Raw genomic sequence first — 24,963 nt, forward strand, 5'->3', positions numbered from 1 at the left:
ATCTGTGGAAGGCACTGACTTCTCTTAGTAACCTGCTCCAGAAGTAGTCATTGTCATATTTTTCTTTTCATTTATCCCACGTCTCTCTCTGTACATTAAGAACTCGGTTCTGATTATCTTTGATCAGGAAACAGATAGTCAATATCCTCCAGATCACATTCATTCTGCTCATTCGGTGTGGTAGAATAGAGGACCTGCCAGAAGGATCTCCAGAAGACTTACTAGAGTAAAACAGAAGTCATGCTAAAACCAGATGGAACATAATTTAATTTTTCCTCGATAGTAAATATTTTCCTTAGCTTCCTGCTAGTGGAATATAAATTCCTTGCATCCAAAGCACCTAGCCCTGTTCCATGAACCTTGTAGGTCCTTAATAAATGCTCATGAATTTTCATTAATGTCAATTATCTTGGTATAGAATTGTAGCCTTAGAAAGTATGGGGGGTTGGGGGGCAGCTGGGTGGCTCAGTAGATAGTGAGTCAGACCTGGAATCAGGAGGACTTGGGTCCAAATATGGCAAGTCACTTCACCCCAGGACCAACACCTAATATCAATTCTAAGGTAGAAGGTAAGGGTTTAAAAAACTAACCAAACATTTTTTTTTAAAAGAAAGAATGGGGGATTAGAGCAAGTCGAACTGTAACAGATTCTAAAATTGTCCCTGTTATCAGTTTTTATCTGTTTTTCTTATTTTTAATAAAAGCAACAGCATTGCAGTGGATAAAGTGACTTTAGATCTAGGCTGTCGGAGGTGCAATGGATAAAGCTCTGGGCCTGGAACTTGAGTTCAAATCCTGCATCAGGTACTTACTAGCTGAGTGATATTGGAGAAGTTCCTTAAGCTCTGTCTGCCTCAATTTCTTTGACTGTAAAATGAGGATAATAATAGCCCTTGTTTTCCAGGATTACTGTGAGGATCAAATGATACAATATTTATAAAACACTTAGTTCAGCACCTACTCTATAAATGCTGCTCTTAATATCTGGGACAATTCAGGTTCAAGACTTACCTCTGGCAAACGCTGTCTCTTTTTTCTTCAGGGCATTCTGCAGTTCTCCAAGTTCTAAAAGAAACTTGACTCTTTTTTCCCTTAAATAACCCTTCCTGTCTCAGTAACAACCCTAAAACAGAAAGGTAAGGGCTGGGCGATTGGGGTTAAGTGACTTGCCCAGGGTCACACATTTAGACCGTGTCTGAGCACAGACTGGAATCCAGGACCTCTAGTCTCCAGGCCTAGTCACCATCCACTGAGCTGCGTTGCGGCTTCTAGGTGTTGACTTGTTTTGGTAGTAGAAATTTGCTCCTTGGGGAATTCCTTTTATCAGTGAAATAACTCCAGGCCCAACTAAAGATCTAGAATGACAAAAGAAAATCTAGTAATGGGAACTTCCTTGTTTTGGGTTCTGGTTAAAGGGAAGATTACTATATGCACTCCCATATTTATGGAAGCTGTCAATCACTCTTTGGCCTTTTTTTTAGGAGAAGTAACTTTTTTTCCTTGCTTATTTCTTCCCAGATCCCATTTTCCATCTTATAAAAGATTCTTTGTATCTATTCCTCTTTCTTCAAAGCTTCCATAACTCTCTCTCTCCCTCTCTCTCTCCTCTCTCTACCCCCCCTCTCTGTCTCCCTCCCTCCCTTCCCCCTCTCTGTGTGTCTCCCTCTATGTGTCTGTCTGTCTCTCTTTGTCCCTCTCTCTTTGTCCCTCTCTCTCTCTCTCTCTCTCTCTCCCTCCCTCTCTCTCTCTCTCTCTCTCCCTCTGTCTCTCTCTTTGTCCCTCTCTCTCTCTCTCTCCCTCTCTCTCTCTCTCTCCCTCCCTCTCTCTCTCTCTCTCTCCCTCTGTCTCTCTCTTTGTCCCTCTCTCTCTCTCTCTCCCTCTCTCTCTCTCTCTCCTCTCTCTCTCTCTCTCTCTCCTCTCTCTCTCTCTCCCTCCCTCCCTCTCTCTCTCTCTCTCTCTCTCTCCCTCTGTCTCTCTCTTTGTCCCTCTCTCTCTCTCTCTCCCTCTCTCTCTCTCCCTCCCTCCCTCCCTCTTTCCCTCCCTCCCTCTCACCTCTCTCTCTCTCTCTCTCTCTCTCTCTCTCTCTCTCTCTCTCTCTCTCTCTCTCTCTCTCTCTCCTCTGTCTCTCTCTCTCTCTCTCCCTCCCTCCCTCCCTCTCCCTCTCTCTCTCTTCTCTCTCTCTCTCCTCTCTCCTCTCCCTCCCTCTCTCTCTCTCTCTCTCTCTCTCTCTCTCTCTCGTCTCTCTCTCTCTCTCCCTCCCTCTCTCTCTCTCTCTCTCCCTCTGTCTCTCTCTTTGTCCCTCTCTCTCTCTCTCTCTCTCCTCTCTCTCTCTCTCTCCCTCCCTCTCTCTCTCTCTCTCCCTCTGTCTCTCTCTCTCTCCCTCTCTCTCTCTCCCTCTCTCTCTCTCTCTCTCCCTCTCTCTCTCCCTCTGTCTCTCTCTCTCTATCTCTCTCTCTGTCTCTGTCTCTCTCCCTCTGTCTCTCTCTGTCTCTGTCTCTATCTCTCTCTCCCTCTGTCTCTCTCTCTGTCTCTCTCTCTCTGTCTCTGTCTCTGTCTCTGTCTCTCTCTCTCTCTCTCTCTCTCTATCTCTCTCTCTCTGTCTCTCTGTCTCTCTCTCTGTCTGTCTCTGTCTCTGTCTCTCTCTCTCGTTAAAACTCTTACCTTCCATCTTAGAATCAATACTCTGTATTGGTTCCAAGGCAAAGAGTGGTAAGGGCTGGACTCTGAGGATGAAGTGATTTGCCCAGGAAGCACATCATTCTCTTTTAAAACTATGGAATTGGGGGCAGCTGGGTAGCCCAGTGCCTTGAGAGCCAGGCCTAGAGAGGGGAGGTCCTGGGTTCAAATCTGGCCTCAGCCACTTCCCAGCTGGGTGACCCTGGGCAAGTCACTTGACCCCCATGGCCTAGCCCTTAGCACTCTTCTGCCTTGGAGCCAATATGCAGTATTGATCCCAAGATGGAAGGTCAGGGTTTAAAAATAAACAAGCAAACAAATAAATAAAAATATGGACCCCAGGATTGTGGCGGGTACATTGATAAAATGTACACTGAGATGCTTAATGCATCGCAAGTGTGGGGAATCGAAAGCTGACATTGCGCACATTGTACTGATGCCATGTCTGGCTGGTGCTCCCCTAGAATCTCAGGCCACACCTGCTATCTGCCAGATGCTGAGGACCCAGAGACAAAACCCACCCGCGGGTCCATACCTGCAGCCTACGGGGGGAGGAGGGGCCGCTGGGGGGTCAGGTGGCCAGTTCTGAGGCCGGCCTGGCATGGTATCAAGCGTTAGAAGTCTGAGTGGCAGCAACCACAAGTAATAAAATAAGGACAATCCCTGCCCCCGCCCGGGAGCTTCCATTCTAATGGGTGAAGGGAAGTGAAGGGGTGGGGGGGGGGGGCTGGCCATGAAAGTCCGGAGAGCGAGAAACCCTGCTGACCAGTAAGAGGCCCTCCTCACAGGAGAGTCAGAGAGGCACCAGCCAGTCCCAGGCAGAGGTGGAGGGCAGGCGTGAATTCCAGGCACGAAGTGGGCTTCTGGGAGGCAAAGGCTTCTGGGAAAGGCAGAGGGAGTCAGGCATGTCATCTGGAGCATGCACACGTCCATGGAAGCCGATGTAAACATGTAAAAAGAATGAATTAAACTCAATTTTTCAAATCACACAAAAAAAGAAATAAAAATAAATTTGGTAAAAGCGGTGGCGGGAGGCCACCGAGCAGCCAGGAGAATCGAGAAAGGCCTCCCGTTGAAGCCATTACTCAAGCTGAGCTTTGCTGGACTCCCTAAAGGGACTCTAACGGTGAATGTGAGGGAGAACAAGCCAAGGTCCAAGAGCGCGGATGATGGATTCTCTTCCGCGAGGAGCGTCCAGAAGGCCAGTTTGGCCACCTCGCTGGGTACCTGAAAGGGAAGAATGTCCATTAAGCCTAGAAATATGGCCAGAGTCTGGTGGTGGCGGAGTATAAATGCCAAATGAAGGAGCCTCTATTTGATCCTGGGGTTTGTGTTAGGTTCTCCTTTCCCAAGAACACAGCTGAGACCTTGACTCGGATTTCCCGTTCCTTCCATCTGCCGTGCTATCTTGAATGCTAATCCTTTCTTTCAAAGGGCTCTCTATCACTCTATGGAAAGAGCACCAAACCTGGAATCCAAATCTGGCCTCAGATATTTCCTAGCTGTATTACCCTGGGCAAGTCACTTAGTCCCTATTGCCTAGCTCTTACTGCTCCTCTGCCTTGGAAAAGAGGCTTAATATTGATTTTGACAGAAGGGAAAGAAAGAAAAGAAAGGAGAGGAGAGGAGAAGAGAGAAGAGGTCTGAGGAGTGAGCAGAGAAAAGAAGACACATAGACACCTATACACCCCCCCCCCCCATGTAATTAGAATTCTCTACCCAGGGCCTCTTTTCCCCAGTTTCCCATCTTTGTTCTCACAGCAGTTCCTTATGTCTTGGAGATAAAGTTTTGTGTAGCTCCGCCCCTGCTCTTTTCCCTGTATCTCAGCTGGATGTTGGGTGAGGGCCAGGCAGGAGAATTTTTCTCACATGTCTTTACTCAGGTTTTTACTTTTGTTCTTGCATTTTTTCTACTTCAAGTGATTATTAATAAATCTTATAAAATATAATACTTGGAGTTATGGGATATTAATTTTAATCTGACAACACCAATATATGAAAGGAGAAATGACAAGATTTGGCCACAGACCACCAATATGGTATAAATGAGAATCCAAGGATGGCATCAAGTTACATACTTAGGTCTTTGGGAAGATGGTGACACACTTAATTAGCAGGAATAGGAGAATTGAGAAGAGTTGGGCTAAAGACAAGGAGCTCTGCTTCAAGCATGTGCTGTTTGAAATGGCTTCAGAACATTCCGTTTGACATATTCAGAAGGCACTTGATGATGTGGGGCTGTAGCTTAAGGGAGAAAGTAGGACTAGATAGAAAGATCTGATAATTATTTGCATAGAGACGATCATTTACTCCAAAGGAATGAATGATATAGCATAGCAGGAAAAGGGAAGAGGGCCCATGACAGAGATCCTTAGTGGATAGCCACAGTGAACAGGTGTAAACTGGAAAAATAATGACACAGAACACTCTATGGTCTCCCTTCCTCCATCCCTTATTTTCCCTGACTTGTTCAAAACTCAGCTCAAATTCTGTCTTCAGCAAGAGACCTTTCCTAAATCCCCTCTTCTAATCCCCACTTTGGTAGTGCCTTCCCCTTTGAAATGATCTTCTATCTACTTTGTGGTCATTTTCATGTTTGTTTCTTCCATTGGCAAGCTCCCTGAGGGCAAGGACCATGTTTGCCTTTCTTTGCATATCCCTAGCATTGGGCTTGTTGTGTGATTTGCCCTCATTCATGGAGAGTTGCATGTTGTATCATTTATCATTTCTGTCAATGATATGGCCAGAGAGATTGAGAAGAAGCAATCAGACAGGTAGAAGGAGAACCTGGAGAGGGCATTAAAAAAAAAGAGAATGTCAAGGAAAAGAGCGTTACCAACAGAATCAAAGCTGAAGAGAAGTCAAGAAGCATAGGGTTTTAGAAAAGGTCATTAGATTTGGCAATTAAGACATCCTTGGTAACTTTGGAGAGAACGGTGTCAGTTGAATAATGAGGTCAGAAACCTGCTTACAGAGAATTAAGAGGGTGAGAGGAAAGGAAATTGAGGCACCAATAATAGATAGCTTTCTCAAGGTATTTAGCCACCAAAAAAAGAGGAGAGATATAGGATTAGAGCTAGCAGGCATGGGTGAATGGAGCAAGGGAAGATTTTAAAGATGGAAGAGTTGTGGGTATGTCTGTAGGCAACAAGAAGCAGCCAGGAGAGATTGAAGACTATGAGAGAGTAGAATTAATAAAAGTATCATTATATATATATATATAATATAATATATATATAATATATAATATAAAAGAAGTAATAAAAGAATCAATCTGCTGGATAAGGGAGGATGTGATGAGATCACTTGGGTAGTTAAAAGGGTTTGCTTTGAGAAAGAGTATGGCTACCTCTTACTTGAGATAGGGGTGAAAGAGGATAGTGGTAGAAGGGGAAAAAAAGAAAAGTCGTGATGAATAGCCTTCACTCAGCGAAATATAAGGCAAGATTCTAAACTGAGAGGGTGGGACCCTTTGATCCAGCCATAGCACTGCTGGGTTTGTACCCCAAAGAGATAATAAGGAAAAAGACTTGTACAAGAATATTCATAGCTGTGCTCTTTGTGGTGGCCAAAAATTGGAAAACGAGGGGATGCCCTTCAATTGGGGAAAGGCTGAACAAATTGTAGTATATGATGGTGATGGAATACTATTGTGCTAAAAGGAATAACAAAGTGGAGGAATTCCATGGGGACTAGAACAACCTCCAGGAAGTAATGCAGAGTGAAAGGAGCAGAACCAGGAAAACATTGTACACAGAGACTGAGACACTGTGGTACAGCCGAATGTAATGGATTTCTCTAGTAGTGGCAATGCAGTGATCCAAAACTCTTTGGAGGGACTTATGAGAAAGAATGCTATCTACAGTCAGAGTGGGAATAGAAACACAGAAGAAAAACAACTGCTTGATTACGTGGGTCAATGCGGATATGATTGGGGATGCAGACTCTAACTGATCACACTAGTGCAAATATTAATGGTATAGAAATGGGTCTTGATCAATATCACATGTAAAACCCAGTGGAATTGAGCATCGGCTATGGGAAGGGGGTTGAGGAAGGGCAAGGAAAGATCACAAATCTTGTAACCATGGAAAAATATTTGAAATTAATTAAATAAATTTTTCCAAAAAAATAAAATATAATAAATTGGGGGTTGGGGGGATGGAGTCAGTGCCATGGGGGTTTTGATGAGCAATAAAAAGCTGCTGTAGTCAGTGGGATAGTGACTCAATTAGGGAGAATACAAAAGAATTACCCTGCTGCCTTAAGGGGCCACTTGAGATTATATAATATAAATTTATTGTAGATTCCATCATAATGGTGGGTTGTTTTCATGATTTTTCTCTAGTGTTATTTAACAGCACATGAATAGGAACAGAGGCAGGAGCAAGCCAGGGCTAACACTTAGCAGGAAAGATTCAGTAATGGAATAAGGAAGTGAGAGACTCAAGAAGACAAGGATAGTGTAGAGCTGAACTGGTTCACCAAGGGGTCAAGATGAGGGAATGGAGAGATTCTAGCCAGTTCAGTTCCTGGAAAAAAATCAAGGGTTAGGAATATTGAAGGATAAAGAATGGAGTTAACAAATTTTAAGGCAGAGAGCAAGGTGAAATAACCAAAGGTTATGATCAGATAGAAGTATGAATATTGAAGTAGAACACTTGTAGGTGATAGAAAATCAAGGGTATGGCCATCCTTTGTGTATAGTTGAGGTGGGCTGAAGAAGTAGATCATGGTCAGTGAGTAAAATGAGGAACCAAGAAGTTAAGAATTTGGTCAGTGCCAATTCTTTCTTAGACTTTGAGCAAGGTAGAGGAGTTTCATTCTTCCCCTCCATCCTAGAAGCGATGGGAGCGAGGATGCTTGAGACATTCTCAAAGTGTATGATAGGTCTCCTAGTATAATAGCAGGAGTAGAGGGAAGAGAAAGGTGGAAAATTAGGCACTCTATTCATTGAAAACCTAAGGAGAGTATCTTGGAGGTAGGTAGCTACCAGCTAAAAGAATCTCAATAAGATTATAAATTAACTGAATGAACCTTAGAGGAAAGGTCATTGAGTGATGGCAGCAGAGGAAGAGTTTGGAAGTGGCAATGGGGAGCAAGACAACCAGTATGGAGTTGGATCAGGCCAGACAGTATTCTGGGAATATTAGTAATATGGCGGATCTAGCCAAGGACCTTCTTCCTAAGCATTGTCATGAAAAGACAGAGAAGAAGGATATTCAGAAGTGAATCAGCAATGTCACATACTGGAGAAAGGTCAGGTCCAAAAAAGATGAAAAATGAGAAAAGGCCATTTAATTTGATAATTAATGATTAAAACTTAATTAAAATTTTTTCATTTTAAAAATATTTTTCCATGTTTCCATGATTCATTTTCTTTCCCTCCCCTCCTCCTTCCCCCCACCCAGAGCTAACAAGCAATTCCACTGGGTCGTACAAATACCCATTTCCATATTATTCATTTTGGCAATAGAGCAGTTCACTTGAATAAAATAAGAAGCTGGGTTACAGAAGTTTACTAGCATGTTGAAAGGAAAGGAAGTGGAAGCCCCAAACCTCACTTAACTTTCTCAAGAAAAGGAGAAATATAAAAGGATGGTGAAGTCAAATGAAGTTGGTTGCATAAAGTTGAGAGTTTATTCTCTCGTTAGCTCCTTAAGTCATTTTTCCTAAAACTCCTTATTTCTCGGCACTATTTTTTGGTATGATTTTTTTTTACTAAATGTAAAAACGTGAAGAGTGTTCAATTTCATAAGAAGGTGATTATGATCTAGAGAAGTCGGAATAGGGGACTAGGTGGATCTGTGCTACAGTGTGAATAATGTTTATGTAAATGTAAATGGGGGGGTTGCCAGAAATTCCTCTTGGGGTACAGGGGTGTTTGGTGGATATCCGACTGGGGTTACTGGAAGGGTAAAAGGGCCTGTTTAGCTCTTGAGGAGGGACCTTTCATCTAGAATATTTGTGTAAGGGGAGAATGCCCAGGAGTGTTTGAGTTATGACAACAAAACAATCCTGGTGGAAGACCAAGGACAAACATAATGTGTCAGGAAAGATTACAGGGTGGTTCTAGAGAGAACCCATGAGAAAGCAAGGATGAAAGAGGAGTTAAGAGAAGAGATAGCAGAGTGACCAAGAGAATAAAAAATGTAAGATCTGAAACGATTCTTTGGAAAGAAATGGTCAAGGAAAGGAGAGAAGGGATGGGTAAGGTTAATCTGCCTATGGGAGTAAGGGTGAAAGTGGGGAGGGAGGCTGGAATCCAGAGTTGGGCCTGAAAAGGGAGAATCTCCTTCCCCAGCAGTTAAGCTGTAGCATTATTTTGACGACTAGAAATACACGTCTAACATAGATGTCACACAGAACATTTTTGCTAAGGCAGGAGTCACACCCTTTTTCAGAGACACATACACTACCACTCAGTTTATTAGTCAATTGAATTCAACACAAGTTTATTAACACTGGAAAAACAATGACAAAAACAAAAGTCTCTGCCCTCAAGGTGCTTATATTCTTTTTTGCTTTTACTTTCTGTCTTAGAATTAATACTGTATATTGGTTTCAAGGCAGAAGAGCAGTAAGGGCTATGCAATGGGGGTTAAGTGACTTGCTAGGAAGTGTTAGAGGTCAGATTTGAACCCAGGACTTTGCCATCTCTACATCTAGCTCCCAATCCTGAGCCACTTAGTTGCCCCCACAGTGCTTAGATTCTGAAAGGGGGATGTGTCAGATACAAAGAAGATAAGAAAGATAATATATCCAAATATACAAGGTCATTTGAGGAAGTTGAAAGCAATAAGAACAGGAAAAACTTCCATTCCAGGAGGTGGTTCTTAGGTTATCACTAACCTATGGCCATGGGGAGAAGGAAGTGTATTCCTGGCCCTGGGATGGAAGGAATATAGATTGGAAATTGGATGCTGAGTTTGGATGACAAGCATGCTGTATTTTCCATAATACAGAGTTCACGGAGAGAAATGTGAAATAGAAAGTAGGTGACATCTAGGTGGTGAAAAGGTCTTATTTGCCAGCAGGAGAAAGGATTATTTTATCCTACTGGCAATAGGGAGCCACAGGCTGAGAAAGAGTGAGAACACGGGTTTGAATAGAATGGGGATTTCATTCTTTTCTACTGTTTCTGTTTCTCTGTTATCTGGCTGTTGTAACCATAAACATGTTCAGCTGAAAATAGGGATAGTTTTGAAACTCCCAGGAGTAAAGGATTCCATTTGGTTTTCCTTAAGGTATGAGAATCAGGAATGAGGATGCAGTCTTCCAAGTGCCAAGGCAGCGCCATTTTACACAAGATTATAATAATGTTTTCTATTCCAGTTCTGCCTAGTTCCACTATTTCTCCAGTGCCTGTTATACTTCCGAATGCCCATTCACTGTGCCTATGGTGAGCAAATCTCATGTGTGTGGGGGATCCTCCTCCAACCTTCTTCTCATTACCCAAGTCATGAGATCATTGTTCTGCTCTCATCATTCAACATAGCATTTGCTTCTTGGATATCTGCTCTCCTGACCTCCAAGACAGGTTTTCATCTTTAGCACATGGTTGAGTCTTCCTCCTATTTGACAACCTGGCTTCATGGTTCCTTAATCTCCCTCACCCTGATGACCTTGGCCCCAAGTCGATGTCATTGTGGCACACAAGTGCTCCATATCTACTCTGGGATGCTAAATTTTGACCACAACCTCCTTACTACCACTTCTCCCGTTTCTACTGAACCTATTTTTGTCTTCACTATGATCTCTCCTTATTCTTCTAGTCCACCAGCCCTTTTCTGGATGTCCTTGCCTTCCTACCTAAATTAGATCCAGAAGTATGACTAGGAATAAGGAAGATAGGCAGTTACCATAGGCATACTACAAAGGCAGAAATCCTTAATATCACTTTTTATAAATGAATCATTTTAATGCCAGAAAATTCTCTCTATGACAAGTAAAGTTTGTTTGTTTTGTAATCTGTATATGCACTTCCTTACTATAGGGATTTTCAAGTGCATGAAAGGAAATTCCCTCTATTGATTCCTATCACTTACTCCTGTGTAACTTTGAGAGTTGTTTGAAGGCACTTAGAGGTTCACTGACTTGCCAGTGTTCACATAGCATGAATGTAGGAGAAACAGGATTTGAATCCAGGAGTTACCACTCCAAAGTCAGTTCCCATCCATTTTACCACATTGTCTCTTTGTAGGTACATATTTATTTTGTGATAGATCAAGATGCATGTGTAATAGAGTAAAGGTAGAACCTTCTAGAAGGTGGTTATACACAAAGAGAGCAATTTTCAAGCCTTTACCCTGACCTCCTAGTCTCCATGGTCAGTTATTTCAATGATGGTCCTACTCATTCTCTAGAACAGTGATGGCGAACCTTTCAGAAACCTTAGAGACTGAATGCCCAAACTGCAACCCTCACACAGCATGTGAGCCCCCACCGCTTACCCCAGACAGGGGAGAGAAGAAGTACTCCCATTGGGCTGCTAGGCAGAGGGGTGGGTGAAGTGCAAAAATATCTTCAGGCACGCATGGAAAGGGGGAAAGGATAAGGTCCTACTGGTACACTCTAGCACACATGCCATTTGGCTTGCTAGTACAGCTCTAGAATGTATTCCCCTCAACTGTCTGCAATGTTATCCATGCCAATCTCTAAACTTGGGTCACCCCATTCCCTTCTTTTACGCTTGGAGATCTGAGTCATTCTAAATCAAAGGATTGCAAATAGACATATGAAAGATAACTCCAAATCACTAATACTGGAAAAAATGCAAATTCAAACAACACCGAGGTTTCACCTCATTTCTAGAAAAGATGGAAATAGTCAGTATTGAAGAGGCTGTGAGAAAACAGTCAATACACTTTTGTTGTAATTATAAATGAGTCTACATCTGGAAAGTGATTTATTTGCTTTGGAAGGGAATTATTAATAACAACAATAATAGCTAGCATTTATAGAACTCCTTAAGGTTTTCAAAGTGTTTTATCAAAATCTCATTTTATCCCCACAGTCATGGGACATAGGTGATAAATGATCGCCCCAAAAGTTTCTAAAATCGCCCCTTGATTCCCATGGTAAGATATACCTCAGGGAGACAAAAGACAAAAGAAAAAAAAGGTGCCAAAAAGCACTTTTTCTGGTCTCAAAGAATGAGAAACAAAGTAAATATCCATCAATTAAGAAAGAACTAAACAAACTGTGATACATGAATGTAATGGAATATGACTGTACCATGGGAAGTGATGGATGCAAAGAATTCAGAGAAGCAGGGAAAGAGGTATCTGTACTCAGTAAAGTAAGCAGAACTGAGAAAACTACACACTACAAATGGAATAGGAAATATGATTAAGTATTGATAAGATAAGAACTTTAGGAAAGTGTCTCTGAAGCTGCAGACAAAACAGCCTACTATGAGCAACGTGAATGGGAAGAATGAGAACAGCAGCTACAAGAATGAAATTGAGTACTCTGCAATGATAAGACTAGCTTTGAGTAGAAGATGTAAAAAGGCAAATTTTGGTTTAGGTTAAAACTTCCCAACAAGAACCTTCCAAAACCTTCACTGGGAATCTTCACGCACAGGCTGGAGAACCGCTTCCTGAGGATGTGGCATATGGATGGGTCTCTAGTCCGGGGATGGGTTGGTCTAGATCGTCTGAGGTTCTGATTCTGCCCTGCCCAAACTAAAACTCAGAAAAATGAAAACGAAACCCATCATCCCCCCCCCTCCCCTCAAAACTGACTTCTCCTGATTGGGTGCCCTGGCTAGAAGTCTCTGTTATCTTTGACTCTTTCCTCTCTGGCTGCTTTCACACCTATTAGTCAATTTGTCTTATCATTTTTTCCTCCATATTAATCCTTTTCTTTTCATACCGAATGCTGCTACTTTTGTTCAGATCCCTATTTTATCTAGTTTGGACCAGCTCCTATCTCTTGCTTATTCAATCCTTCTTGCTTACCAAATACATTTTCCTAAAGCAAAGTTTAAATCCTATTATTCTTCTACTGAAAAGCTTTAATTGATTTCCCCCAAAACATAGTAAATAAAGCACAGACTCCTTATTCTGGCATTCAGAGTCCTTGATGATTTGAGCAGATGGCCCAGAACTATATTGCTGGCATTGTGCTTCACTAGTACTCTGTACTCCCCAATTACCTAGTTTTTGTTAGGGAGTATTAATAAAGCACCTACTAAGTGCCGGGTACTATGTCGGGAATACAAAGAAAAGCAAAAGATGGTTCCTGCTCTTAGTGAGTCTAATGGGGAAAATAAGATGAAAACAGCTCTGTACAGACAAACTACGCAGAATAAATTAGAGATAATTAATAGAGGACAGGCGCTCGCATTAAGAGGCATAAGGAGGGCTTCTTGTCCAAGGTGAGGTTTTAGCTGGGACTTGAAGGGAGCTAGAGAAGCCAGCAGGAAGAGATGAGGAGAGGCAGCTGGTGAGAATGCTCCAACGAGGGAAATGGAGTGTTTAAGACTAGAAAAGTAAGAGGGCCTCTGCGTGATTTCCCAATATAGGAGCACAGGTTCATAAATCATATATTTCCAACTTCAAGGGACTCTTTTATTTAGCAGATAAAGAATTTCAGCCCCAGAAATACTCAATAAATCGCCTAAAATCACACGGGGTGTATGTAGCCGAGGATTGGAATAGAGAGCACAAATTCGGTGCTACTGAACCATTAAAGTCGTCTGTTTGAGTGTTCTTTCCGTGTATCTTTCATGACGACAGAGACAGTAGTTTTTCTCGTCTTTATTACCCCTCCAATTTGCATAGTGCTTTGGGCACATTAAGTGCCCAGTGAATGTTTGTTGAAAGAACTGCGGATTATATGTGATGAATTTTCTCCTTTGTCTCAGAATCATAGTCTCAGAGTTGTGGTTTACTATTGCATTATTATCTTTTCCTTAAAATCTGTTCTCCTTATTCTCTTAATAATATCACCACTGAGCCAGCCACTGATGTGAATCTCAGAATCCTCTCTGCTTCCTTCCTTTCCCTTACCCCCCCTTGTCCCACGAGTTGCCCCTTCTAGCCTGTTCTACTTCTGGATTATCTCCTGACTCTGTCCCTTCTTTCCATTCCCACTGCAATCTCAATACCTCTGTCCTAGAGCCCGGAAATACCCTCCACACCATTCTGATGCTAGACTTTTCAGTTTGCTGGGTTCATAGATCATTTTCATGACAGAATTCAATGTAATTGAGCTTAATAGCTGTTAAATGCCTTCTCTGGGTAAGAAACTGGGCTAGAGTTTTGGAGATACAGATAACAAAAACCCTATCCTCAAAGAGTTTATATTCTACTGTAAGGATACAGCAGACATGCAGATAAGTAAGACGAGAGAACTGAAGAAATAAAAAGCATTAACAATGGGGGAGGGCAAAGAAATTGTGATTTATAAATGAAATGGAATACCATTGTTCCATAAGACATGATAAAAGATATGACTTTAGAGAAACCGAGGAAGACATATAAATGGAACCTAGAGTGAACTGAACCAAAAGAACAATTTACACAGTAACAATAATAATGCAGAGACAAGGTTTAAGAACTCTGATCAATGCATTGACCTATGGCTTTACCAAGATGAAACATGCTAATCCTATCCTGGCAGAAATGATGTATGTAGGATGCAAAGTAAGACATAAAAATAGAGTAGATGGACAGCTAGGTGATTCAGTGGATAGAGAGCCAAGCTTAGAGATGGAAGTTCCTGGGTTCAATTCTGGCTTCAGACATTTCGCAGCTGAGTGACCCTGGGCAAATCGTTTAACTCTAATTGCTTTTACTACTCTTCTGCCTTGGAACCAATACTTAATATTGGTTCTAAGATGGAAAGTGTCAGACAGACAGACAGATAGATAGACAGACAGACAGACAGACAGACAGACAGACAGATAGATAGAAGATAGATAGATAGATAGATAAACAGACAGACAGACAGATAGATAGATAGATAGATAGACAGACAGACAGACAGACAGATAGATAGATAGAAGATAGATAAATAGATAGATAGATAGATAGATAGATAAACAGACAGACAGACAGATAGATAGATAGACAGACAGACAGACAGACAGATAGATAGAAGATAGATAGATAGATAGATAGATAGATAGATAGATAGACAGACAGACAGACAAGGCCACTTTTGGAATTTGTTTTGACTGTGCATGTGCATTTGCATTAAAAGGGTTTTGTTTTTACTCCCCCTCCCATGGAAAAAAGGTAGAAGGGAAAGAAAATAGATTTTTGTTTATTGAAAATTTAAATTTAAATAAAAAATGTTTGGGGAGGATTGGGTAGGCTTAGCAGAGGAGAAACCATCTGAGCTGAGTTTCCATGGAAGGACAAGGATTATAAGAAGTGGAGATAAGGAAGGAGTACAGTACAGAAATAGGAGACAGCCTATACAAATGATTGGAAGTAAAAGAAAGAATATCAAGTTGAGGGAATAATTGGTAGTCCAGTTTTACTGAAAAGTATGTGCATAAAGAGAAATAGTGTGAGATAAGATAAGGACCTTAAACATTAGACTCAAGAGTTTATATTTTGCCTCAGGATTAATTTGGACTTAAAGCTTTTGAGCAAGATAGTGACATGGTCTGATCTATACCTTTCAAAAAAGTAGGAGGGATGACCAGTTTGAGAGGAGAAAGACTGAAAGCATTAAAACCAATTAGGAGGCTGTTACAATAATTTAAGTAAGAGAGGATGAACTAAGGTTGGTAAATTTTAATGAAGAAAGGGGGACAGATGTGAGAGGTGTCAGAGAGGTAAAATCAACAAGACTGGGAAATGAATGAATGTGGTGATTATAGGAAAATGAAAAGTCAAGAATGACTCAAAGATTTTGGGTAAAGCACTTGATAAAAAAAGAGCAGTTTGGAAGATTATGAAGAAATTTGATAAGATGTGTTTTTGTTGTTGTTGTTTTAACCTATTGATTCTCTGGGATTCTTTAAGTAGACCATCATATCATCTGCAAAGAGTGATCATTTAGTCTCCTCATTGCCCATTTTAATCCCTTCAATTTCTTTTTTTTCTCTAATTGCTCCCTCTAGCATTTCTAGAACAATGTTAAATAATAGATTTTTAAAAAACATATTGAGCTTAAAATGCTGTCAGGATATCCAAGTGGTGATAGTCACAGAGAAACTGATGATGTGGGAGTGGCATTCAGAAGAGAGATGAAGGTTTCATTTATAGGCATTACAGTTATTTTACAGAAAGGATCATTGAACCCACAGAGGAAGGAGATCACCACAGGACTGTACAAAGTGAGAAGAAAAGAAGGTCTACAACAGAGCTCTGAGGGATATTCATGCTGAAATATGGATAATAAAACAACAAAGGAGACTGAACAGGAATGACCCTAGCAGGAGAATCAAGAGAGACCAGTGATGTGGAAGCCAAAAGAGGAGTTTCCAGAAGAGCTAGTCAACAGGTTCAAAAACTGTAGAGCGTCAAAGAGGATAAGGACTGAGGAAAAAACCATTGGTTTTACTAGTTAAGAGATTTTTAGTAACTTTTGAGAATAATTTCAGAAAAGTATTTTGGGTGATGAGAAAGAAGAGAAAGTGAGTAAGTACATCAGGGGTTAGTTACAATGACTCTCCAGGAAAATCCAGCAGCATAAGAGTAAATCCCAGAAGACAAGTGTTGAGGGTGAGTCATGGTTGAAGATTGTCAAGGTGACAATGATGACAGGACAAAGCGATTCAAGGGGGGAAGACAATATATGGTTAAATTGGGCTAGCAAAGGATTGAGTCTGAAAAATGTAAAATGAAGCCAGAGCAGGAACTGGAGAGGAATGGAGGGTCTTGATCAAGATGGAAATTAGAGTCAAAAGGAGTAAGGTAAAAATAGATTTGGCAGGATGGGAAATGATGATCAGAAAAGAGAATCTCAGAGTCTAAAATTATAGGGGGAGACACAGTTATGGGCAGATGGTAAAATTTAAGGCATGATCACTCCTTTGAGTGACTGATAGAACAGAGATGTAGGCCATAAGAATTGAGGCTGATGATCATCGACATGTATGTTGAAGTAGAACTGTTTTGCATGGATATATATGTATAACGAGTATGCTATTTCTTGTCTTGTCAATGTGGGGTGGGGTGGAGGAAAGGAGAGAATGTGGAGCTAAAAATTAAAAGTTAATTTAAATTTTAAAGTGTATGGTCAAGTCCTCCAGTATGAGAGATGGAGGATAGAGGTGAAGAGGAAGGCTACTTTTAACCTGAAACTCTGACAAAGGAAGAAAAGTGTCCTGAAGACCAGTATATTACAAGGATGTGGACTTGGTGATAAAAATGGTGGGAGTGATCCTCAAAGGAAAAGAGATTGCTAGGTGAAGGTAGAAATCTGTAAGTAGCATCAAGGAAAAGAAGCACAACTACTTCTCTTGACCTAGTGTGTCAGCTTTCCTGGGAGAAAGAGCACACAGTAGTATTGGAGAGTGTAACTAGGGTTGGTGTGGTTTGTTTTTGTTTTTGTTTTTTTTTTTCCAGAGGGATTCAGGTTTCCATTAGCACCAAAAGATAGAAGGAATGTGAGGTGAAGAGCTCTAGGATAAATGGCAGTTTGTTTACAACAGCCGAAATTCCAAAGGGCACAATGGAATGAAAGGGAGGCCAAAGGAAGAATTTTGGAGGGCTGGAGCTGAGTTGGATAGGAATGAGAGTGCATCTGGGAGATGGGAGTGCAGATTTTTCACATCAGCAACGCATGTATTCTTCATATGAGGAAAATGAGACCTTCAGAGCTTAAGTCGATGGTCAGAAGACTAGTAAATAGCAGATTTAGAATTTACACCAAATATTTCTAAGTTCAGCTTTCTTTTCTCATAAATACTCCTGAATAAATTTAACTATCCCTTTCTATGAGGTGTATATTCTTTATTATAACTGATGTTCTATAGTGATTTTCTTTTCCATTGAGAAGTTCGTAATTTATCAGCAGCAATGTTCTTTTTGAAGCCATTTAGGAGGACTATTAGACTTTCTATCTCCACCTGACTCCAAGGAATCTTGCTCCTACGAAGAGATGTAAAACTCTTCTTTCTCCTTCTAGACTTTACTAAGTTTAATCAGAAAAGGAACCTGCCATGTAAGACTAGGTAGTAAAATGTCCCCGTCTTCAGTGATCCCATCTAAACTGCTTACGGCCATGTTGTCCTGATAAGTCACCTAATCTCTCAGGCCCTATTTCTCATCTATAAAATGAGAGGACTAAACAAGGCGACCTCAAAGACTCTTCTCAATCTCACTTATGATTCTGTGTTCGCTTCAGTGAACAAGAATTCAAAAATTATCTTTCTCTCCTCTTTAAACCAACTAATTTTGTTACCTTCCTGTGAACCTTTATGCAAAGTCCAGCAAATATATATCATTACATATAATATGGGGAACAAGGTAAGCAGTCAAAATCATAAATGTGTGTATGAATCCTTTTTACAACTAGTAAAAAGAATGAGCAGAGCTATACCAAGACATCTATTTTTATATTTAACCTTTCTAAGGCTTATCTGTAAAATGGGGCTAATAGTGCCTGCCTCATAGTTTTGTTGTAAAGATCCAATGATATCTTGTATGTAAAGCCTTTTCCAAACCTAACAGTGCTTTGCCAAGGTCAGCTGTTATTGATATAACCAAGATTTCATGTATTTCTCAAGCATGGCTAAGGTGAAGTAAATCTTGAGCATATTCAGATTCTGAGTTGACAAAGTTTTAGTAGGAAGGAAGGAACCATTTTTTTTTTTACCAGTGAAAATTACGTGCCAGATTGTGGAGGACATTTTCTTAACTCCCAACTCTGGAGCTGCAAAACTGTGATCCTGCTTTGAGCCTCAGGGTTCCCTCTGTGTTCATGCTTCCTGGTGCACTTTTAATGGCACTGTCCACGGTTTGTGCCCTCGGCCACATTTTCTAAAGCTAATCTCTTGCACTTAATTTCAAACTTTTTTTTTACTCTGAAAAGTCTGAATGCCTCATTGAGGATTGTACATGTAGTATGTGCCAAGCCTGGAGTTTCAAAGTTCAGCTGTTTTTGAGTTATTTGACTGGACAAAAGGTCGCAAGATATCTTTCACAGCAGGGAAAGTGTATTTTTCCACATGTTTATGGTGTTTTGAAATGGTTGGAGTAATTTTCCCTAAAATTTCCATAAATAAATAACTTTTATCCATGGTATGAGTTGTAAAGACTTCTAGCCACAGTGTTAACAGAGAGAATAGTGGAAAGTCAGAAGATCTGAATGAGTCCAGGCTCTGACATTTACTAGCTCTATGACTTTGGGCAAGTCACATGGCCTCCAAGTGTCAGTTTCCTTATTTGAATAAAAGAGTGCAACATATTGCATGAGGTAGTTGGGAGAAAAACATTTTGTAAATCTTAGAGTGCCAGAGAAGCCTGGGTTATAATTCCCAGCCCTGGGGCAAAACTTTTGTCCTTGTCAGAGACATCTTCAAGGCATATTCTGGGGTGAGAGGGTCCCCTTTGTGAGCCTGCTCGTGCTCTGGAGTTGTGCCTATAAATTTCACCTCTGAACTAATATAAAGTTTTCACCTCCATAGATTTACTTAGTGAGTATACTCTGAGTTTTGACATCTAGATGCTTGATCATTTTTCAAAAGTATTTAATGTAGGAGCGCTTCCTTAGTGCCAGGGAGTTGGTCTCTTGACTTCCCAGGTCTCCTCTCTTTAGGCTTCCAGAGCTGATCCTGTTTCACTCTTTCCTGACCACATGCCTCCTTTGTTGTATCCAGTCTGAGAATAATACTTTGTTTTCCCAATTCCCTTTTCAGTTTGATTTTGTCTACCAAAGTACAACTTTGGGCAAGTCCCTTAACTTTCCTAAACCTCAGTTTCCCCACAGTAAAAGCAAAAGGTTGTGCTAGAGCCTTTGAGGTTTGTTCCAGCTCTATATCCTTTGACACCACGGTGCTTTGGAGGCAGGATCTTCACCTTGCCAGAACGACTATTCCCAGGAGGAGAAGGGTGCTTGATAGAGGAGCAGGGAAATAAGTCTGTCTCACATAGACTTTGCCTACTTAGTATCTTTCCATTTGCTGCCTGATTCATCCACCATGGCTAGGGCTAGATTCTCCCCACAAAGGTCAGGCAGATTTCCATGGTATATAAGGAAGACTAGGCAGTTTTCTGGATCAACAGGTCATTGTTGCTTCTCTCTTCTCTTCCCCTTCTGTACAGGTTAAGATTTAAAACTACCAGGAAAATGTCACATTTGGACCACTGAGCCTCCCTCTGGGTTCCTACATATAGTTTCCTGCCCTTCTCAATAGGTCTTTTTAGTTCCTCTTGATTTTGACTTATACCCCACAGTTCTGGTTCCTGGCTATTACACTCACCCTCTTGTTGCTTCATTAAAAACAAAACAAAAGAAAAAAAAACTGATGTCCAGTTTTAACCAAATGACCAACTTCTCCCTCTCTCTTTTCCTGAAATTATGCCAGTATCATTTTCCCCAAACTTGCATAGTGGCATAGATCTGGTATTAGCATCCTTTCTCCAGTCACTCTGTTCATTCCCTTCCTTGGCAGTGCCCAGTGTCTGTCCTCTCTTTCCCCACCTGTCGGGCATCAGTTCGTGTCCACCCTGCCCTGCAACACCCAGTGGCCAGCACTTCTAGGACTCTTCAGTCCCCTGCCAGTCCCAACCAAAGGTACTTGCATCCAGCCCGGGTCTGTCTGTTCCTCCGTCCTTGCACCCTCGGGAGCCCTTGCTTTTCACCTCCCTCCATCCCGGCTTTGGGGTTTGGGGCATCCGTCAGTCTGAACCACCTCCCCGCCTAGGCTGGGTGTGGGGAGTCTGCCCCTTGGCGGTCCTCTCCCTCCGCCCCCAAGGCCGCGCAGTCTCAAGTCTCCTCCCCTGGAGCTGGAACTGTCCCGCCTGCTCAGAGCCCCGCGACCCCCGACACAGCCTGGAGGGGACCTGGTTGGTCGCCCCAGCTGCTCCCTGAACTGTCCCCGGCGCGGCCCTTCCAGCGCCCCGGGGGCTGCGGTGGTCTGGGCGTGCGTGTGAGCGCCCCGCGCTTCGACCCTCGGCTCCTGCGGCCCCGGGACCTCCCGGGACCTTCCGCCCGGGTACTCGAGTCCCCCCCAACGAGGCTGCGGGAACTTTGCCGAAGCCCGACACCCAGGCGGGTGAGTTGGGGGCGGGGAGCGGCCAGGGCCGGGGCAGGGCGGCTGGGGTCTCCGCGGGACGGGAGGGGGCGGCTGGGGCGGGGTGGGTGTGATCGGTCGGGCTGGGGGTGTCGCCCTGTCCCGCTCCCTGCCCTATGGGGGCCGAGCCGCCTCCGCCGCCGGGCGGGTGCGCCGGGCCGACCGCGGCGGCGGCGGCTGCGATTGGCTCAGCGGCCCCATCCGGGGACTGGGCGCAGCGCTGCTCGTTCGCCCTAAAGGTACCAATATGGCGGAGGTGAGCAGGGAAACCGGGCAGGAGCGGCGGGGCTGGACCGGGCGCCCGCCGGGCTCGGGAAGCTGCCAGGCCGGCCCAGGGGACCCCAGCCGCCTTCCGCGGCCCCCCCTTGGGCTGGTCAGGCGGCTCCGGGGCCCTTCGGGAGGCGGCCGGGCCGGTGGCGGGGCTGGCTGGGGGGGCGGGAGCGGGCTCGGGCTCCTCCGGGACTAGGCCGCGGCGACGGCGGCGGCAGCAGCCGCTCCGGCTCGGCGCCGGCCCCAGCCCGGCCGGGGGATGGAGAAAGGGACCGAGGTGCCCGGCCGGGGCCAAGCTTGGCCCAGGGATGGCCGCAGCGCCCGGCCTCGGGGATCCCTCCCGCTGGGGGTGACGCGGAGAACTGGCGGTACCCGTTCCCTGCTCGGGGCTGAAGATAGGTGGGTGGAAACCGGCCGAGCCTCCTCGGACTCCCCCCTCCCCCCCCAACCTCCCGGGCCGAATTGCAAAGCGGGCAGCAGGCTGCGCCAAAGCCACTGTTCCGGGGCTAGGGAGGCGGAGGGAGCCGCGGTTGCCCCCTCACCCCGCTGAGAGGGCGAGAGAGTGAGCGGGCGCGGGGGTGGGGGGGGTCTTCTGGCCCCGAGCTGGGGCTACGCAGCCCGGAGGTTTAGGACGGCACTTTCCTCGGAGCGGCGGGATGCGCCCCTTCATCTACGGGAACGCTGCAGGCGGAGCTGGGGGAGCCTCGGGTCGGAGGGCGCCCCAAGGGAGCAGGTCAGGACCCTCCCCATCTTGTCCCGCACCACGAACTGCTCCCCGGCCCACTTTGAAGCGTTTGGACGCTGGGCTAGTGTGGGGGGGCACCGCTCGGGTTCCCCCGGGATGATGGCCCGAGGCTAGGGGACGGAGCTGTCCTTGCGCGGAGTTGGCGCTGGAGAGGGTAGTTCCCTCCCTCACCCCCCGCCCGGGTCCGGAGCTCTTTCTTAGGTCCGGGAGGGGAAGAGGACTTGTGCGGGGATGGAGCAGGGGGAGCCGAGCGGGACGAGCGGACGGAGGGAGGGGCTGGTGGCGAGAAAGGGGGAGCTTGCAGGCTGGGGAGGGGTCGGGGTGGGAGCCGCGCACCCGCATGGGCAGCCCGAGGGAAGAAGCATCCCTGGGTCGGAGCTGGGGTAGAGAGCGGGAGCAGCTGCATCCCGGGATCCGGGACGAAGGCGTCCGCGCTTTGGGAGACTGTGAGGCTGCGCCCCGGGCCCGGCCTCCCGCGCCCGCCCGGGGGCCGGCCGGAGGGAGCCAGCAGCGGGGCCCGGCCGGGAGGGCAGAAGAGGTGTGGCGTTGTTACAATGGGGGGGTCGGGAGGATCCCGCGGCGGCGGGGTTGGAGGGAGGCGTCGATACCCAGGAGGGGACCGCGGGGAGCAGCAGCACCGCCACCAGCTCCTTGCGCCGGTTTCGCTTCTCCGAAGCTTGGTAACTTCCTGAGCGAAAAGGGCGGCTGGAAGTTGCCGGTTCGCGCCGGGCTCCTTTCCCCCACCCCCACCCCCAGGCCCACGGCGGGTCTGGGGCGCTGGGGACTTGGGGAGGAAGAGGAGGAGGCCAGGGAGTGGGGGTGGGGGAGCGGGCCGGGACGGTGGGGCCGGGCTGCGGCTGCAGCTGCGGCTCCAGCTCCGGTGCGGGCTGCGGCCGACGCCGGGCTGCATTGGGCCCCGCCTCCCCCTGCCCTGGAGCCCGCCGCGCGCCGCTCCTCTTGGGGCTGGCCGCCGTCAGCCCCCTGGCCGGTCCGCCCTAACCCCACATCTCTTTATTTCTTCTTGTCTCCTCTCCAGGCTTCCTTTGGAAGTTCGAGCCCAGGTTTGTCCCGTTTCCTTCCCCCTTCCGTGGTCCCGGCGGGCGGCGAGTGGTAACGGGGCTTGGAGAAGCTCTGGCCCGAGGCATTCCCCCCAACTGCAAACTCTAGATGCTCTCATCGGCCCTTCCGTTTTGTTTTGTGTCCTATGAGTTAATTATTCGAGGAACCAAACAGTCGTAGTCTTTTTCTTATGACTTTTTTTTTAACGGGACCAGTTGGGAAAATTCACCTTTAGTTCCACAGAAGTTAAGCGTATAGGTAACAAAAATGAATGTTTGCTTTTTAAATAGTATGTGTCTTGACTCTTAGCCAACAAATTTGGGGCAGGCCTAGTAAACATTCCTTTAGAAAGTTTGCTTGGAGTAGTAGTGTTCAGACTAGTGAAATCAGATTTTGCTTTGTGATTTTTAAAAAGATTGACTCAAAACTTAAATTTTGACAATTATTTCTTCTGGCTGGATTGTAGATGGCATAACACCGTCTGTCCCACTCCCCAAACCCCCCTTCATTTATTTTGATACTCACACAAATCGACATTTTTTGCCGGTTTTTTGTTGGAAACCTAGGTTGACTGTTCTGATTATCATCTAGAAAATGAAAAAGTTAGATTAGATGATCTCAGAATTCCCTTTCAGCTCTGTCTATGAATCTGATAATACAGGAAAAAATCTCATAAAAGAAATACCAGGGAATCAAAAAGGTGACACTTTAAAGTGATGTCAGTAGAATCAGAAACTATTGACATTTAATTGAGTACCAACCATCCTTTATCTAAACAGATATCTTTAAGTAACATTAAGTAATTTATTGCCAAATTACTTAATATTTGAGGTTAGTGGTGGAATAGATATTACACTTAAGTAAGCCAGTTTTAGTATGGTACAAGGGAATTTAAAGATAATAGTCAACTAGAATCTATTCTGGAAAATGTTTTTTAAAACTTAATCCAGCAGAGGGTAATTCTTAATTACTAAATCTTTTAGCATAAAGTGATAAAAAACAAAGCAACTCCAATTGGTATACATCCCATTTACTTGGAATTCTCACAATTCTAGATTAACTCTAAAAATTCAAAGAAAAGACATTTAACCAAAGATACCTCTTCATGAAGGTAGAAATGTTATTTATTAGTGAGCAGAATGCTTCAAGTTGACAAATTTTACTAAGTGGGTTTATAAGAATATTACAATTGTGAACAACAACATCTGAGTCTGTGCTTTATGCTTTTCTTGGTGATAATTTGTGTTTAGGAAAAGAAAGAAAAATTAAGACCAATTTCATGGTGCTGATTCCCCCTTCACCCAGATGATGATATTGCTTTTTTGCTTTAGGTTTTTTTTTAATTTAGCTATCTGCTATTGGGTAAATATACCTGGGTGAAAAGAAAAATGAAATTGATGATAAGACATTGTCTTCGTAGCTAAATAGAATACATCTTATTTTAAATCAATCAACTCCTATATATTGCAGGCACATTTTACCAGGTTATTGGTCTATCAGAGAACTTTAGGATCAGTGTCATATAATTTTGCAGTTGAAAGTGACATATAGAATCTATGCTCTGAAATTACTATGGAATAGGGTTGGAAGGACACAATGTAATTAAACCTTAGAGCTCTTAGAATATGGGAGAAGTTCCCAGGAGTTACTTAAAAATACAAAATTTAGTGGCATGTATTTTGATTTTGAGCCATTCAAATTCATACTTCTCTCAGGAAAAACAAAACTAATTACTTCATGATTCCCCAAAGCTTTAATGTTCTCATAGGTATAGCCATCTCATCAAGCATTTTAAAAAATGTTATCATTACAGAAATATACTTAAAAGAATTACATTCTCTAACAGTTGTTTTAACTTTTTGAAATGTTGGTTGAGGTTTTATGAAGTCAGAAGAAACAGTGAAATGATTCTGGGATTTTTAAATGGTGAAAAAGAATTATTCTAGTTGTATGAAATACCAGTGTGAAACAAATGGAGGGAAATTTTTAAAAAAAATTAATAACTGTG

General features: G+C 43.9%; 1 protein-coding gene across 10 annotated transcripts in view; it reads left to right on the forward strand.

The window, feature by feature from the left end:
• MIER3 (MIER family member 3) overlaps nt 1-24,963 on the forward strand; it is a 66,532-nt gene that overhangs the window by 14,711 nt on the left and 26,858 nt on the right. For 2 of the 10 annotated variants that reach the window (XM_007486340.3, XM_056824884.1), the window contains exons 1-2: nt 22,436-22,576; nt 22,933-22,957. The exons of 1 other annotated variant lie outside the window; for it this stretch is intronic. In XM_007486340.3, the coding sequence (XP_007486402.1) occupies nt 22,451-22,576; nt 22,933-22,957 (151 nt within the window). In that variant the 5' untranslated portion in view covers nt 22,436-22,450. 7 more of the 10 variants (XM_056824888.1, XM_007486346.3, XM_056824886.1 and 4 more) reach the window with 7 other exon arrangements.

Source organism: Monodelphis domestica, chromosome 3, assembly GCF_027887165.1.
Source record: "Monodelphis domestica isolate mMonDom1 chromosome 3, mMonDom1.pri, whole genome shotgun sequence".
Lineage (NCBI taxonomy): Eukaryota > Metazoa > Chordata > Mammalia > Didelphimorphia > Didelphidae > Monodelphis > Monodelphis domestica.